Below are 17156 nucleotides of genomic sequence, written 5' to 3' on the forward strand. Positions count from 1 at the left end.
TTCAAAACTCTGTCTGTACAATCAGGAGATCAAGCAATACAAATACAGACATTGTTGATGTGTCAGCGCTGCGTAATATGTTGGTGCTTTTTACCAGCGGTCTCTGCCCCTTAAAGAGACTCCGTAACAAAAATTGCATCCTGTTTTTTATCATCCTACATGTTCCAAAAGCTATTCTAATGTGTTCTGGCTAACTGCAGCACTTTCTACTATGACAGTCTCTGTAATAAATCAATGTATCTTTCCCCTGTCAGACTTGTCGGCCTGTGTCTGGAAGGCTGCCAAGTTCTTCAGTGTTGTGGTTCTGCTATGAACTCACCCTTTCTGGCCCCTCTATGCACACTGCCTGTGTGTTATTTAGATAAGAGAGAAGAGAGAAGCTGCTCTAATCAGCTGGATAAATCGTACTCTGAGCTGGCTGGGCTTTCACATACTGAGGAATTGCAAACAAGGGCAAAGCTGTTTGCAGGAAGAAAAGAGCAGCCTGAAACTTCAGTGCATGGGGGAAAGAAACACACAAATGATCTCTTGAGATTCAAAAGGAATGCTGTATACAGCCTGCTTATGTATGGATGTATTTTCTATGTGTGGACATACTGTACATCAACCTACTTCCTGTTTTGGTGGCCATTTTGTTTGTTTACAAACAAACTTTTTAAAACTGTTTTTAACCACTTTTAATGCGGCGAGGAGCGGCGAAATTGTGACAGAGGGTAATAGGAGATGTCCCCTAACGCACTGGTATGTTTACTTTTGAGCGATTTTAACAATACAGATTCTCTTTAAAGAACAAGCGACACCCAGGGGTGTAGCAATAGGGGTTGCAGAGGTTGCGACCGCATCACTGGCGACACCCATGCTAACCTAGTAATAAAAAACATATATAAGTAGATAAATGCTACTTCTACTTACATAACATATGTATTGTGCTATCCACGTAATAATTCCTGTGAATTTTATAAAGGAAAAGCAGAAAATCCAATTCTAGGCAGTGGCCATTTTGCCAAGCTAATGCTGACATCATATCCTCCATGACTCTTGTTTTCCCCCCTACCTTCTCTTGCTAATTGTGTATTCATTAGCTGCCCTCCTCCCAGAGTCTTTTTTTTTATTTACACATCCAATCACTGAGTTACCTCAGCCTTGCTTGTAAACAAAAGTGATCAGCTAGGCAGGGAAATAAATGGAAGAGGAGGAATATATTATAGATAAAAAGAACTCCCAGCATTCAAAAGAACTCCCAGCATTCAACTTTTTGGCACTGTTTGGCACTAGGGCCAGTGCTCCTAAAATATGTGATAACTACAGACCATAACAGCAGAAAAGGTTTTGAATGCAGGATTAGCATCTTTATCACTTAATACACTCAGACCAGTTGCTGTTGAAATTTGATTTTTATGGTGACAATACCGCTTTAAGGACCAGAGACCGCTGGTACAAGAAACAGTGGATTAGTGACAAATACCAACGACTCACCGCACTTACCCAGCACAATCGTCACCACTGCCGCAACCTAGGCCACCCATTCTGCTGTCTCTGTGACAGCAGAGTTCCTGTGAGACAGCCAGGAGCCGCTTTCATTGGCTCCTGACCCTGCCTATCAATATAAGCCAATGGGAGTGGCTTACATTGATAGACAGGGTCAGGAGCCAATGAAATTGGCTCCTGACCTGCACACAGGGCTCTGCCATTATAGAGACGGCAGAGCAAGTGAGCTGCGGCGGGAGACAGCGGCGAGATCGTTGGAAGCAACAAAAGCGGCTAGAACGTGTGACGTCGATTGATTGAAATCTACACCCCGGGCAGCCAGGTAGCCATCAAAACAGGGCGTAGATTTCAATCATCAAGGTCCTAAAGTAGTTAAATCCAATAAATAAATGTGTGGTTTGAGACATCACGAATATTGGTGCATGTTCATATGATAAATTACAGCAGAATAAGCAACACTAGGAGGAGGTTCCTGCCCTTACTAACTTACAACCTTTGTTTTACTTATTCCTAAACGGTATTGAATGAGTCTTAATTTATTTGTGGAATGCTGTTGGTATCTGCATATATCATCATGCAGTCGGACAGTACAGGGTCACATGTGCCATCCAGGACCCATAGCAGTTTGCTACTGTTATTGTTGTATCCCTGATAAAAGCCCATAATGAGAATTATCTTTCTGTATACAGGACAGACTGCACTTCACATAGCAATAGAGAAGAGAAGCTTCCAACTAGTTCAGCTGTTGATGCAAAGCGGGGCTGATGTGCACGCCAAAGCCGAGGGAACGTTCTTCCAGAAGAAGGAGAGGGGAGTCAGCTTTTACTTTGGTAAGACTCCGCAAGCATATGCTAGAGTGATGACCTATTACATAAATCAGTGAACGATTGCAGAAACAGCTAAAAATAGCATTTCTGGAGGCATGTAGGATCTTCATCCCATGATAGCAACTTGCTTCATTTGATATGATGAAACCAATGATATGTATAATTTTTTTGTTATGACTTTAGACATATATTGTAAACAGCAATCTTCAGTAAAAACTACCACCATAACGCTCCTATTTTCTTTTTGTTATCAATGCTGGAAATGTGATTTAAAGTCCAGGACTAAAAGGACAACTGTAATGAGAGGTACTGTATATGGAGGCTTCGATATTTATTTCGTTTTAAACAATACCAGTTGCCTGGCAGCCCTGCTGATCTATTTGGCTGCAGTAGTGTCTGAATCACACCAGAGACAAGCATGCAGCTAATCTTGTCAGATCTGACAATAATGTCAGAAACATCTGATCTGCTGCATGCTTGTTCAGGGTCTATGGTTAAAAGTATGACAGGCAGTGGATCAGATCAGCAGGATAGGCAGGCAACTGGTATTGTTTGAAAGGAAATAAATATGGCAGCCTCCATATACCTCCCATTACATTTGTCCTTTAAGTATTTCAGTTTTGGGTAGAGTGTTAAAGGGGTTAATTTCTAGTGTCACTGAAAAACTGAACCTTGTGAAATAATTTTATTGGCAGGTGAACTCCCTCTGTCTCTTGCTGCCTGCACCAACCAGCCCAATATGGTCAGTTACCTCTTGAATAATCCATATCGTAATGCTGACTTAGCTGCCAGAGACAGCCATGGGAACACAGTCCTGCATGCACTGGTCTTAGTGGCTGACGACACCGAGGAGAACACAGAGATCATCACCCGAATGTACGATGACATTCTGAAGAAATCTGTAAAGATAGATCCACAGATGAAACTGGAAGAACTCGCCAACTGGGATGGCCTAACACCACTGAAACTTGCTGCTAAAACTGGAAAAATTGAGGTTCGTTCAAAAGAAACACAAGTAATCTGTAACTATCAGCAGCATCCTTTACAGAAGGATTTTGAGAAACTTCACAATTGTTTTTTTTTAGGTTGATTTTGATATATAAAATGTCATTAGAACAATCTTCTATACCGTCAGCTGCCTGAATGACTACTGATTTATAGCTGGCGTTTAATGTGGGTTTTTTTCTGGACCATATTTGGAATCCAGTGATTAGTTCATTTACTAAGCTTCCCCTCAGATGGACGGCTATGGAGAAAACTGGACAACATACAGTAGGTGACCATTTGCTGGAATTTGTTTTAATTGTCTGCTATAGGGTGGCAAAAATGTGCATCCCTTACACCTTCATCACAATTGGATTATATTAGTAGTTGTGTAATGTTATATGAAGCTTCTGCAGTGAGAACTTTTCTTTAATAAATCCAGACTGTTCTGGATTGACTAAAATAACTGCCTCCTATTGGTGCATCTATGTCACCACAATATCAAAGACTCTAAATCACTAATCCTAGTTTTCTGATATGATACAGGTGAGGGCTACAAACTTTGGACACTAACAGCAGACATTAAAAAAAATCCAGTACAGGTGTGCAGACCACTTATTTTATTCAGGGTTCTTCATTCAGAACCTTAGTAATTCGAATCGCTATACATATAATCTCTCATTACATTAAAGGAACATTGGCAATGACTTACTGTGGCCTAACCTTGGCCAGCTTGCATAAGAGTGATGTACAAAGCAAGCACATCTGTTTATATCCCTATCTGTGAAGTGCAATAGCAGCTGCTCTTGTATGATTTTACCAAGAACAATAAAGTTGGTAAATAATAAAGAAACTGGTAAAAACATTCCAACAAAATGAATCATTGTTGCTGCACTGCTTTTCTCATGAGATTCGTAACTACAGATGTCCAGAGATCATATCGTTATAGGTGGTCAGGTGATTGCAGCAGACAAATTCCATTGTATCTCTGCATCTGATAGGCACCACTGGAATTTTAGTTGCCATCATCCTAAATATTTACGGATTATATATAGACGATATGGATGCTATAAGTGCAATTTGTGACATGGGCTAGCCCTGACTTTGGTGAACCAGAAACAAATGGAACTATTTTTCAGTTTAATGTGGCAACTAAGATTAGTAACTGGGGAGTCCAAAAGTTTCCTTATCATGTTGTCTTGCAGGAGATGGACCATAGTCTGTAGATGTAAATTCAAAATGTTACTCTTATATTGGCTTTTCAGCTAAACATGGGGTCTGGACAATTTTTATAGTGTAATTGACAATATGTGAAAATGTCACCTAGGAGAAAACTTAGGAGAAAAAGTGGTTTGCATATGTACCCTAGGCCCTTATCCAATTAACTTTTCTCCTGAGTTTTCTCCCAAAAGATAATTTTGCATCTTATCTATAAAATAACTCATAAGCACTCGCTCTTAACGGTTGAATAAGTACTAAATAGTAGGGAAAAAATATTAAACTTATTTTTAGTAATTTCTTGATTGGTGGAAGCAGGTATTTTAATGATAAGGTATAAAAATATCGCCTGTGAGAATACTCAGGAGAACGGTTATTAGATATGGGCCTTAGTCTATAAAGACAGAAGCTGGCTTCCAAATTTTGCCAAAGAAGGACCCTCTTAACTCTCTTGATCTTATTATATTTGTTAGCTGCCTCAGGTTTGTTCATTGTAATTCTGTGTGTTTTGTAGTGATGGAAAAGTCATGCCACATGCTGCTATAAAAACAATGTTTTAGAGCTTAATGTGACACAATTAATTCCTGAACATGTCAAACACGTCCCAGGATGAAGGACATTTGCTAATGTCTAGCTAATCTGAATGTCTCCATGTCTGAACTGTTACAAGGAAGGACATCGGAAGTACGAATTTTAAAATAGTTCAAGAACATTTAAATTCAAGTCACATATCTAAATATATAAAAAACAAATCTAGAAGAGGTGAGGAAGCACAAACCTATTTTTGTTGTTGTTGTAAAAATGAAGACTGCATTAATAATAAGAATCCCTAAACGGTCTTTCTGTGTAGGATCCATCACGTCAATCAGTAATGTCTACGGAAATCTTTATTTGTAATTGCGTGCTCTGAATTTGATGATGTTTCTTTCCTCCAGTTATTTAAGCACATCCTGCGGAGAGAGATAACAGAACCGGAATATAGTCATCTCTCTCGGAAGTTCACAGAATGGACGTATGGCCCAGTTCACGCCTCCCTGTATGACATGTCATCTGTGGACACCCACGTACCTGATTCTGTCCTGGAAACGATTGTGTTCAAGAGTAATGCCTATGTAAGTGTACATCATTATTTCGAGTTTTGTGTTCGGTAAATAGTGCCATTATCTTTGGAGGAAGTGGTAAAACTACAATTCATGGGGCATCTCAGCAAATCTTTGATGGGACCCCAATGTTCACACCCTTCCCTTGCCTCCGCTTGGTGCCCTTCACAGCCTCGGGGCCCATCTCACAAGGGTCATAAAACAAGTGTGGCCATCATGATCTTCACACCCATAGCAACAAGTGTAGTCACCAAGGGCGTAGGGCCCGTGGTCGCAGCGGTCGCCTTGGCGACCGGGCCCGGCTCCTGAGGAGGCGGGGGAGGGGCCCGGGGGGCCCATCTCCGTTTGGAGGGCCATGCGCCCGTTCGCGCTGGTAGGAGGGAGCCGCAGCCGCGGGGAGGGCAGCCCGACCTCTTCCTCCCTTCCTCTCCCCGGGGCCCCCCCTCAGATGCAGAGTAAGCGGCTAACGGAAGCGCTATAGGCAGAACTCACCTCCCTGCGTTCCACTCGCCGCTGATCTCCTCTCTGGCTGGCTCTGCATAGATGTTGTTACACACGCAGCTTCCGGCTAAACAGGAAGCTGCGTGTGTAAGCATCTATGCAGAGCCAGCCAGAGAGGAGATCAGCGGCGAGTGGAACGCAGGGAGGTGAGTTCTGCCTATAGCGCTTCCGTTAGCCGCTTACTCTGCATCTGAGGGGGGGCCCCGGGGAGAGGAAGGGAGGGAGAGGTCGGGCTGCCCTCCCCGCGGCTGCGGCCCCCCCCTCCATTATGGGGACGGGCAGCTACCTAATCTATCCTGGGGGGCAGCTACCTAATCTATCCTGGGGGGCACCTACCTAATCTAACCTAATCCTGGGGGGCAGCTACCTAATCTAACCTATACTGGGAGGCACCTACCTAATCTATCCTGGGGGCAGCTACCTAATCTATCCTGGGGGGCACCTACCTAATCTAACCTAATCCTGGGGGGCAGCTACCTAATCTAACCTATACTGGGGGGCACCTACCTAATCTATCCTGGGGGCAGCTACCTAATCTATCCTGGGGGGCACCTACCTAATCTAACCTAATCCTGGGGGGCAGCTACCTAATCTAACCTATACTGGGGGGCACCTACCTAATCTATCCTGGGGGCAGCTACCTAATCTATCCTGGGGGGCACCTACCTAATCTAACCTAATCCTGGGGGGCAGCTACCTAATCTAACCTATACTGGGGGGCACCTACCTAATCTATTCTGGGGGGCAGCTACCTAATCTAACCTATACTGGGAGGCACCTACCTAATCTATCCTGGGGGCAGCTACCTAATCTATCCTGGGGGTCAGCTACCTAATCTAACCTAATCCTGGGGGGCAGCTACCTAATCTAACCTATACTGGGGGGCACCTACCTAATCTATCCTGGGGGCAGCTACCTAATCTATCCTGGGGGGCACCTACCTAATCTAACCTAATCCTGGGGGGCAGCTACCTAATCTAACCTATACTGGGGGGCACCTACCTAATCTATCCTGGGGGCAGCTACCTAATCTATCCTGGGGGGCACCTACCTAATCTAACCTAATCCTGGGGGGCAGCTACCTAATCTAACCTATACTGGGGGGCACCTACCTAATCTATCCTGGGGGGCAGCTACCTAATCTATCCTGGGGGGCAGCTACCTAATCTAACCTATACTGGGGGGCACCTACCTAATCTAACCTATACTAGGGGGCACCAACCTAATCTAATCTATCCTGGGGGGCACCTACCTAATCTAACCTAATCCTGGGGGGCAGCTACCTAATCTAACCTATACTGGGGGGCACCTACCTAATCTATCCTGGGGGCAGCTACCTAATCTATCCTGGGGGGCACCTACCTAATCTAACCTAATCCTGGGGGGCAGCTACCTAATCTAACCTATACTGGGGGGCACCTACCTAATCTATCCTGGGGGCAGCTACCTAATCTATCCTGGGGGGCACCTACCTAATCTAACCTAATCCTGGGGGGCAGCTACCTAATCTAACCTATACTGGGGGGCACCTACCTAATCTATCCTGGGGGGCAGCTACCTAATCTATCCTGGGGGGCAGCTACCTAATCTAACCTATACTGGGGGGCACCTACCTAATCTAACCTATACTAGGGGGCACCAACCTAATCTAATCTATCCTGGGGGGCACCTACCTAATCTAACCTAATCCTGGGGGGCAGCTACCTAATCTAACCTATACTGGGGGGCACCTACCTAATCTATCCTGGGGGCAGCTACCTAATCTATCCTGGGGGGCACCTACCTAATCTAACCTAATCCTGGGGGGCAGCTACCTAATCTAACCTATACTGGGGGGCAGCTACCTAATCTATCCTGGGGGGCAGCTACCTAATCTATTCTGGGGGGCAGCTACCTAATCTAACCTATACTGGGAGGCACCTACCTAATCTATCCTGGGGGCAGCTACCTAATCTATCCCGGGGGGCAGCTACCTAATCTAACCTAATCCTGGGGGGCAGCTACCTAATCTAACCTATACTGGGGGGCACCTACCTAATCTATCCTGGGGGCAGCTACCTAATCTATCCTGGGGGGCACCTACCTAATCTAACCTAATCCTGGGGGGCAGCTACCTAATCTAACCTATACTGGGGGGTACCTACCTAATCTATCCTGGGGGGCAGCTACCTAATCTATTCTGGGGGGCAGCTACCTAATCTAACCTATACTGGGAGGCACCTACCTAATCTATCCTGGGGGCAGCTACCTAATCTATCCTGGGGGGCAGCTACCTAATCTAACCTAATCCTGGGGGGCAGCTACCTAATTTATCCTGGGGCGCAGCTACCTAATCTAACCTAATCCTGGGGGGCAGCTACCTAATCTATCCTGGGGGGCACCTACCTATTCTAACCTAATCCTGGGGGGCAGCTATCTAATCTATCCTGGGGGGCAGCTACCTAATCTATCCTGGGGGGCAGCTACCTAATCTATCCTGGGGGGAAGCTACCTAATCTATCCTGGGGGGCAGCTACCTCATCTAACCTATACTGGGGGGCACCTACCTAATCTATCCTGGGGGCAGCTACCTAATCTATCCTGGGGGCAGCTACCTAATCTAACCTATACTGGGGGGCAGCTACCTAATCTAACCTATACTAGGGGGCACCGACCTAATCTAATTTATACTGGGGGCACCTACCTATCTAACCTATACTGGGGGCACTTACTTATCTAACCTGTATTGGGGGCACCTAGCTAGCCTATACAGGTGGCAACTAAACTGGCTACCTATATTGGAGGCACCTACCTAACTAACCTATACTGGGGGCACCTACCTATCTAACCTACGCTGGGGGCAACTATTCTGGCTACCTATATTAGAGGCACCCACCTAGCTAACCTGTACTGGGGGCACCTATCTATCTAACTTATACCGGCGGCGCCTGCCTATCTCACCTATACCGGGGGCAACTATACTGGCTTACCTATGCCTGACTACCTATACTGGGGGTACCTATAGCTGGCTATAGGGATTTTGATATGTGTGTGCATCCGTCGGGTGTTGTCGGGGGAGGGGGGGCTGTTGTTGCCGGGGGGGGGGGGGGCCCACATCCAGATTCCGCATCGGGGCCCAGAGGTTTGTAGCTACGCCACTGGTAGTCACAAAAACACCTGATCTAAAGTATAGTCCCCATATCGGAGGACTGGAAGGACAGTGGTTGGAGCCCCCACAGCTCCGAGCCCAAGATTGGATATGATGGTGATTGCAGTGTACACCAGCAGCTTTACCGTATCAAGTGCGAGGAACGGATGGATTTAGAATGTATTTTCAAGATGTAGGTGAAATGAGTAGGGGCATAACTACAAATCATGCACCGCCCCCAGCAAACCTTTCTTTGCCTCTTTTTGGTGACCCTTACAACCTGGAGGCCAATCTTACAAGGTACATAAAACAAATGTGGTCATCAGGATCTTCACACCCATAATATGTGTACAGGTAGTCCCCGGTTTACGAACACCCAACTTACAAACGACCCGCCGATACGAACGCCTGCCGACCCGCCACTGGGGACTACCTCTTCTGCTGCCGTTTTTAATGCAGAGTAGGCGCAGCGGAAGGTAGATAGAGGACATCTCACCTGTTCCACGGCGGTAGAAGGTCCCATCGTGCTGCCCGGAAGCTGTGCGGCACGTCCTCTCTCTGTCCACTGTTCCCCGGGCAGCTTCTTATGCATTGCATAATGAGGCAATCAGGAAAAGCCCCCTAGTGGCGGCGCCTCCTAATGCGTCATTATGGGACGCATGTGAAGCCGCCGGGGGGACAGTGGACGAAGAGAGAGGACGGGCCGCGCAGCTTCCGGGCAGCATGATGGGACCTTCTACCGCCGTGGAACAGTTGAGATGTCCTCTATCTACCTTCCGCTGCGTCTACTCTGCAATAAAAATGGGGGCAAAGGTGGCTGTCCTGACTTAAGGACAGATTCAGGTTGAGAACGAGCCGACAGTCCCTATCTTGTTCGTTAACCGAGGACTACCAGGAGTCCCCCTCTCTCTTGAAAAAGCGGCGTCGTTGCTGCGGAACCGGTGGAGACATCCGCCCGGGGCTCTCTCTCCCTCATGCTGCCTGTCTATTGCGCCCATCCGGCTAAGTATTTTTGCCTTCCTTATACTATGGTTGCCTCATAGCATGCGGTATCATAGTCACAGCCATTGAATGATATCACATCACTGATTTATGCACTGTTTGCTAGCTATAGGTTGTTTGATCATATTGTATCTGTTTGCTGGTTTGCATCATATTGATGGTATTACATGCACTATATGTTCACACTTTATCCTCCAGGTCCTTTTTTCACCACTTTAGGCTCAAATACTGAACCCGGGTTCTATTACTTGGGGTAGCTCTGTTAGAGCACCCCATAGTATGTTGTACTGACACTACTATACATTTTTATGATGGTGCGCTTATTATTAACTTGATTGAACTATGGTATTTTGAGACTTGCATTTCAGGCAGCATGATCTGTTTTAATTGTTTTTAATTGTTCTATAGTGATTGAATATTGAATATAATAAATTGTTATCCCTTTTTTGAATACTATTTACTTGTGTGGTGCTGTGTTTGAAGGACTTGATCCTCTTCCCTTATGCGAGGACTACCTGTAGCCACAAAAAAACCTGATCTGGAGTATCAGAGAAAGGGAAGGTTGGTATTTGGGGCCCCACACCTATGGGCTCCCCTGCAGTTGCAGGGGCTTCTCCCCCCTAGTTACACCCAGGGCCGGATTTGTACTTTTTACCGCCCAAGGCCAACTATACCATCTGTATGGTTGTTATCTCTGTGTGCCCCAATGAGAATTCAACTTTCTTTCCATCATTGATGTCACAGACAATAGCTATTTTAGTAATACGTGTATAGATTAGAAGTTATGCTTTGAAATGTTATTTCATGCTTGCCATCTCATTAATGATGGACCCATTGCATCACCATGAGAGTTAGACTGATGTATACCTGCAGGATAGAGCTTACAGGTCTTGCAGGGACGGCACAAGTACAGGACAGAGAGTTCAAAGGTTAAAGCTGTTCTTGTAGATAGGGATGACTGCATAGAACAGCTTTCCTGCCCCTCACTGACCCGCCCCTAAACTTCTGGTGCCCTAGGCCATGGCCTATGTGGCCTTGCCAGAAATCCGGCCCTGGTTACACCCCTGGACATGTGGTAGTTAATCTTTGGTATCACTTTGCTTCCTTCCTTGTTATATGTCATTGCCCCACACTCATATTTCACCTCATTATACTATCTTCTGGTCATTCTTCCTCTAACATGTTCATTCTCCTGATTTTTCTATCCAGAACCGACATAAAATGGTTGTATTGGAGCCCATTAACCATTTGCTACAGGAAAAATGGGACTTGTTTGCAGGCAAGATATTCTATCTGAAGTTTCTACTGTATGTCCTTTATATGATCATATTCACGGTTACCGCCTATCACAGGCCGCTGGAAGGACAGGTGAGAATGACATATAATTCATTGAATTTTTATTTTTTTTGCAAAACACCTGCAAGGACAAGCACAAGGACTGTTGTAGCAGAGCATACGACTGACACATGGGCTCTGTTCAGTCTGACGACGGAATTGTCCGGGAGATAAAATAGGGCAAATATTTAAACATAAGATAATGTGTACATGATGTAGGTAAAAGATGTTAAACTAATAATCATAACTCCTAAATGCTGCTTTTAAAGAGCACCTGTACATTGAAACTGAAGGCAGGCGTTCCACATGTCCAATAATAATGTCACTGCTATGTTCCAGGGTTAATATAGCTATACTTGCAGCATGATGGCTGTGTGGATGGCATTCTTGTTGTTTTTTGGGTTTAATTTTATGCTTTGGGTTCTGTCTGCAAAACTGTAAGGCCTGGTACACACCACTTAATTTTTACTTGATCCTACTCCCGATTGAGCAAATTAAAAATAAATAGCCTCTTGATTCCTAGCGACTGATCCCAAGCTCAAAATTAATCTAAAGCAGCCTAGACAGGCTAGAAAATTTTGATCGAAATACCGCCCATTGTTCTGTGTGTATGTCCAAGTCTGTTAGCATTTTTCTGCATGATTAATTTTCTGTCCATGTCCAACTCCAATCAGAAAAATTATCAAAATTTGAAAATAATTGCATAAGTGTGCAGGCTAGCTTTCTCCTATATCCTATAGATTGATGCCAGTTCTGAATATCAATCTGATCTAGCGCTCGAGATCTGAAGTACAAATTTCATAATGTGTACCAGGCTCAAGTTATCATGTTTGAGCTTCTTTCCACAATACAAATTATACTGGTGGGATAATGGGATTTCACATTACTTCCTGTCCCGAATGCCAACTTTTATAGGAACAGGAAGTGCATGAAAATCTCTCCATTCAGACCACAGACAAAAGTAAAGGAAAAAAAGACATACCGTAGGTCTTAATCTTTCTGCATGTAATTGCAAGGAAAAAACAAGAAAGAGAAGTTTTGTCTTTCTTTCCTGTTGAAGGGAGTAATTTAAACGATTATTTTTACAAACCGTTGTGCAATGTTCATAAAATGAAGATGCTGGTTGGCAACTTCAGACTCTAAAAATCCTGCACTCATCCTCCCTTTGATTTGATTGGCCCATTTGTGAGCTGTGTACATTTTCATAATCCGGCACCAACTCAGAATTATTTGCATTTAATTTTTCAACCCTACATTATACTCTGTAAAGTGCTGCTGAAGATGTCAGCGCTATATAAATACTATATAATTACTACCATCTGTATTAAGTAAAAAAATGCTATGTGCCTGGCTATTGGGCTGATACCTCTGCCTCTTATATTTTGATCCATATTAATGAAAAAACAGAAAATGAAGTAGCACAATGCCCGTTGTACTAGTAATGTCACATGACACCTGAGTAACAGAAGTTGCGCAATGTGCGCTACGCCAGTTGCATGGATACCGTTAAAGTTTCTGTGCAGAGAGGCTTCTCTGACCCTCCTACACCCCACTGATGCTCACCATGACCCTTTTCTTCTTTGCAGTTGCGCTCTCATTCATGTACAAGCGTTGCCACTTTAAAGGGTAACTTCAGTCTAAACAAACATACTGTCATTAAGTTACATTAGTTATGTTAATTAAAATAGAGGTAATATAATCTCTTACCCACCCTGTTTTAAAAGGACAGGTAAATGTGTAAGGCTTGGTGGTGTATTCTCCACAGTCAGCATGCAACGCATGAGCTGGCGTGGAGGAGGTACACACACTAGCACCAGGAAACAGGCTATCCCTAGTATAGTGGAGGGGAGGACTGACTCCAATAGGAGATTGTGGCGCACAGAGCCGGTGCAGATCTGACAGCCACAAACAATGCTTTCGTTATAACGTCTCAGCGCAAAGTAGCGCTGAGCGCACAAACCAGAACTGAGGAGATCAGGACAGGTAGACAGAATGAACGCTTGCTAGCAAGCGGCTACTTAGCGACAGCAAGCGTCCAAAACCAGACAGACTGGAATGAGGCAGCCAATGCGATGCGGCGATGGCGTGCCTCACAAAGACAGGACAGGATAGTCAGAAAATAGCAGGATTAAGATAGATGAATGTAACACAGATAAATATACAATAAGTATGTTTTCCTAGCGCATTACAATTACAGCTATCAATGAAACTATTTGTAACGTCTGACTAACATATGTATATATCGGCAATGAACCGATATATGACATAAGCTGGAACACTGACTTAGACTGGAGCAATACAGGGAACAGGACTCAGAAGGATTCGCTATCTCTTCGCAGAGATGAACGCAATCCACAAACGGTAACAGAACAGGATTCAGAAGGATTCGTTATCTCTTCGCAGAGATGAACGCAATCCACAAACAGTAACAGAACAGGATTCAGAAGGATTCGTTATCTCTTCGCAGAGATGAACGCAATCCACAAGCAGAACCAGGAGCAGGGTAACTACCTCAGCACGGGTGGTCACGGTACGCGCAACCTACCAAAACGTGCTGGAAGCTGACTAACTGCACACAGGATATAAACAGTTCGTGTACGTATACATCAGCGACACTGATGTATTAACGTAACACAAATACAAGGAAAATAATAAACGTGCTGGTATGCATATATATTGGCAATGAACCAATATATGATGCAAAGACCAGCAAAGTATCTTTATAACAAGAAACACGATCGGGGGCTAAAGCGACAGCAAGGCAGGCTTAAGCTGAAGCTATGAAAACCCAAGGAAACCCTGCAGGAAGCAGATCTTTATACTGAGGTCATCCAATGGGAGCAGACATGCAGATTCCCACACAGGTGAATGATAATCAGTCACAAGCTGACAGCAGGGAAAGACAGACAAAGCTATGCAGCTTGCATGGAAATAGATCAGAACTGCCTGAGCTGCAGCACTACTACTTCCAGTAATAGCTGCTGCAGCAGCGATCATTACAGTACCCCCGCCTTTAAAAGCGGATTCCAGACGCTTTTCAAAACTGAAATTCCCAACAAAACAGTCTGACTGATAATTCATGATGACCGGGACAGCCCGGCAAGACCGAATTCCAGAATCAGTCCCCACAAGACTGGACCCATCAGAACCAGAACCTACAGAACCATGCCCATCAGTACTACAAGCCCCAGTGTGACACCCATCAGAACCATGATTTCCAGAAGAAAGCCCTCCGAAACTCCCTGAGCGATACCCACCGCCTTCCAGGAACCGTTCAGAAACGCCAAAGCCTTTGCAATGCCCACCGGTACTGTCTTTACCAACACAAAACCCACTGTTGAACCAGTCCAAGGCACCAGGACAAGTTTTCTCAGAGACCTCCCAGAACACCTTGAAGCTCCAAAGAGATCCCCATAGGTCAGAATGCCCCTTAGGCTCACATGGAGAACCATCAAGAACCCCTATGGAACTTAGGGCAATTCCCGAGTCAGGGCCACAAGGACAAACATCAATATCAGGGCTTTCAGGGACCAGAACCATCTCTGGGCATGCAGGCAGACTGGCAATATCAGAACGTGTTCCCACTAAGGAAGCATCAGAGCACGCTAACACCTTAGACACACTTGGGCATTCTGGCACAAGAGAAACCTCTGGGCATGTCAAGGAACTGTGAGCCTCAGGGTCAGCCAAGACAGGACCAAAACCAGGACTGGCCAAAAAAAAATCATCATGACTAAACTTCGCAACTACTGGACTTTTACACGAGAATGCTGGATCAGACTTAGATGTCGCTGATTCCAGCAAAGTCAGTAACAAATCAGATTCAGGGGCACTAACAAGACAGGACAAATCTTCTGATGTATGCACTGAACCAGACAGGGACTCCACAACTACCTCTGGACTGGACAGAGACTCATTTAATACACTGGATTGGAGCTCATGAGGCGCTGCAGAACAAGTCAGTATTGCAGCAGCCCCCACTGGACTAGGCAAAACTGAGGAATTCCCTGGACAGGAAGGGGACTCTTGAACCTCTGCCACAGCGGCCAGAGAACCAGAATCTTTCAGGATACAGGGCTGGGTTTCAGGAACACTCATCAGACCGGACTGAAATTCTGAGATTTCTATTATTTTGACCAGAGAATCAGAATTATCCATGTTACAGGGCAAGACTTCTGAAACATTCAGAGGACAGGGCTGGAGTTCCTCGGCTGTTACAACACTGGAGAGGGACTCAACAACATTGGTTAAATCAGACTGTGTACAGGGCAAGGTATCTGACACACTTGCTGACGAGGACAATATTTCAATGGCTTCTGCTTTGCTGGGCAGAAATTCATCAAGTTTTATTAGAGCAGACTGTAATTCCAAAACAGCTGCTAGACAAGTGAATATTACTGCAACACCAACTGAGGTAAGCAGTGCTTCAGCCTCCTCTGCTAGAGGGTTTAAAGTATCCAAAATACTGGGTGAAGCATAAGACTCTGCGACCACAGCTTCACTGGACAGGATCACTGAACAGTCCATATTGCAGGGCAAAACCATGGAAGCACCTGCTGGACAGCATAATGATTCTGTGACCTGAGTTTCATTGGAGAGATCTACTGCACAATTCATGGTACAGGGCAAATTTATTGGAAAATTTTCTGAACAAGGTAATAATTCTGCGATTTCAGGTTCACATAGCAGATGCTCTGAGCTATTCACGAAACTAGAGCGAGGTGTAGAAACAGGAAGATCAAGACACAATGTTTGCGCATCTGCTGGATCAGACAGGAGTTGAACTTTATTAACACAGGTAATTTCTGCAGAAGTGTTTGCAGAGACAGGCAAGATTTTTCTGGTGTCTGTTTCACTAAACAAAGAGTCATGAGTACTGGCTAGGCTGGACTCGGAAGTCAGCAGGACCTCTGGATTCTCTGCTGAGAAATTTGCGCAGGGCAAGGTTAAGAATGTATCAGTGGCTTCTGTTTTACTGGGAAGTAACACTGAGTTATCCATGGTACAGGGTGGAATTGCAGGAACTTCAATTTCACACAAAAAGAGCTCCGAATCACCTGCTGAATCAGCCAAAGGTGCTGAAGCAGGCGGGTCAGAACGCCAAATTTGCGAATTCGGAGTCACAAAAAAATCATCCAAAATCAGTTCCCACACATCAATCAATGGAGCCACAAAGTCATACTCACACACACCAGTTTTTATTAGGTTATAGGCAGACTTAATGCATGCATTCAATACCAATTCACTTTTTGCACTGTAAAATTGACAAAATGAACTTGAATCATTCTTCCATTCATTGACCAGAGCTTCCATCTCTCCTTTCTCAAATGGAGGATTCCAAGCATACTTAACAGGCAGATCATGGTTTGCAGATATGATTGTGGCAGGCACATGTATAGGGTTAATTAGCAGGTGATTGGCAGATTCCTTATTCTTAATAATCTCCAATACCTGTAGCAAGTGTTGAACTGTAGTGTATGCAAACTTCCCTTGGTTCACAAATAAGTTGATTTGTTCAATACTCTGTAATATCTCATCATAATCATACTCAGATAATTCTTTTAAACAAAAATC

The 17156-nt window shown here is 44.7% G+C and overlaps 1 protein-coding gene across 2 annotated transcripts in view; it reads left to right on the forward strand.

Moving 5' to 3' along the window:
- TRPV2 (transient receptor potential cation channel subfamily V member 2) overlaps positions 1-17156 on the forward strand; it is a 137433-nt gene that overhangs the window by 72978 nt on the left and 47299 nt on the right. For both annotated transcript variants that reach the window (XM_068270364.1, XM_068270363.1), the window contains exons 5-8: positions 2178-2318; positions 3011-3309; positions 5453-5629; positions 11457-11615. In XM_068270364.1, coding sequence (XP_068126465.1) covers positions 2178-2318; positions 3011-3309; positions 5453-5629; positions 11457-11615 — 776 coding nt within the window. The remainder of the gene's footprint in view (positions 1-2177; positions 2319-3010; positions 3310-5452; positions 5630-11456; positions 11616-17156) is intronic.

The sequence above is a fragment of the Hyperolius riggenbachi genome, chromosome 2, assembly GCF_040937935.1.
Source record: "Hyperolius riggenbachi isolate aHypRig1 chromosome 2, aHypRig1.pri, whole genome shotgun sequence".
NCBI lineage: Eukaryota > Metazoa > Chordata > Amphibia > Anura > Hyperoliidae > Hyperolius > Hyperolius riggenbachi.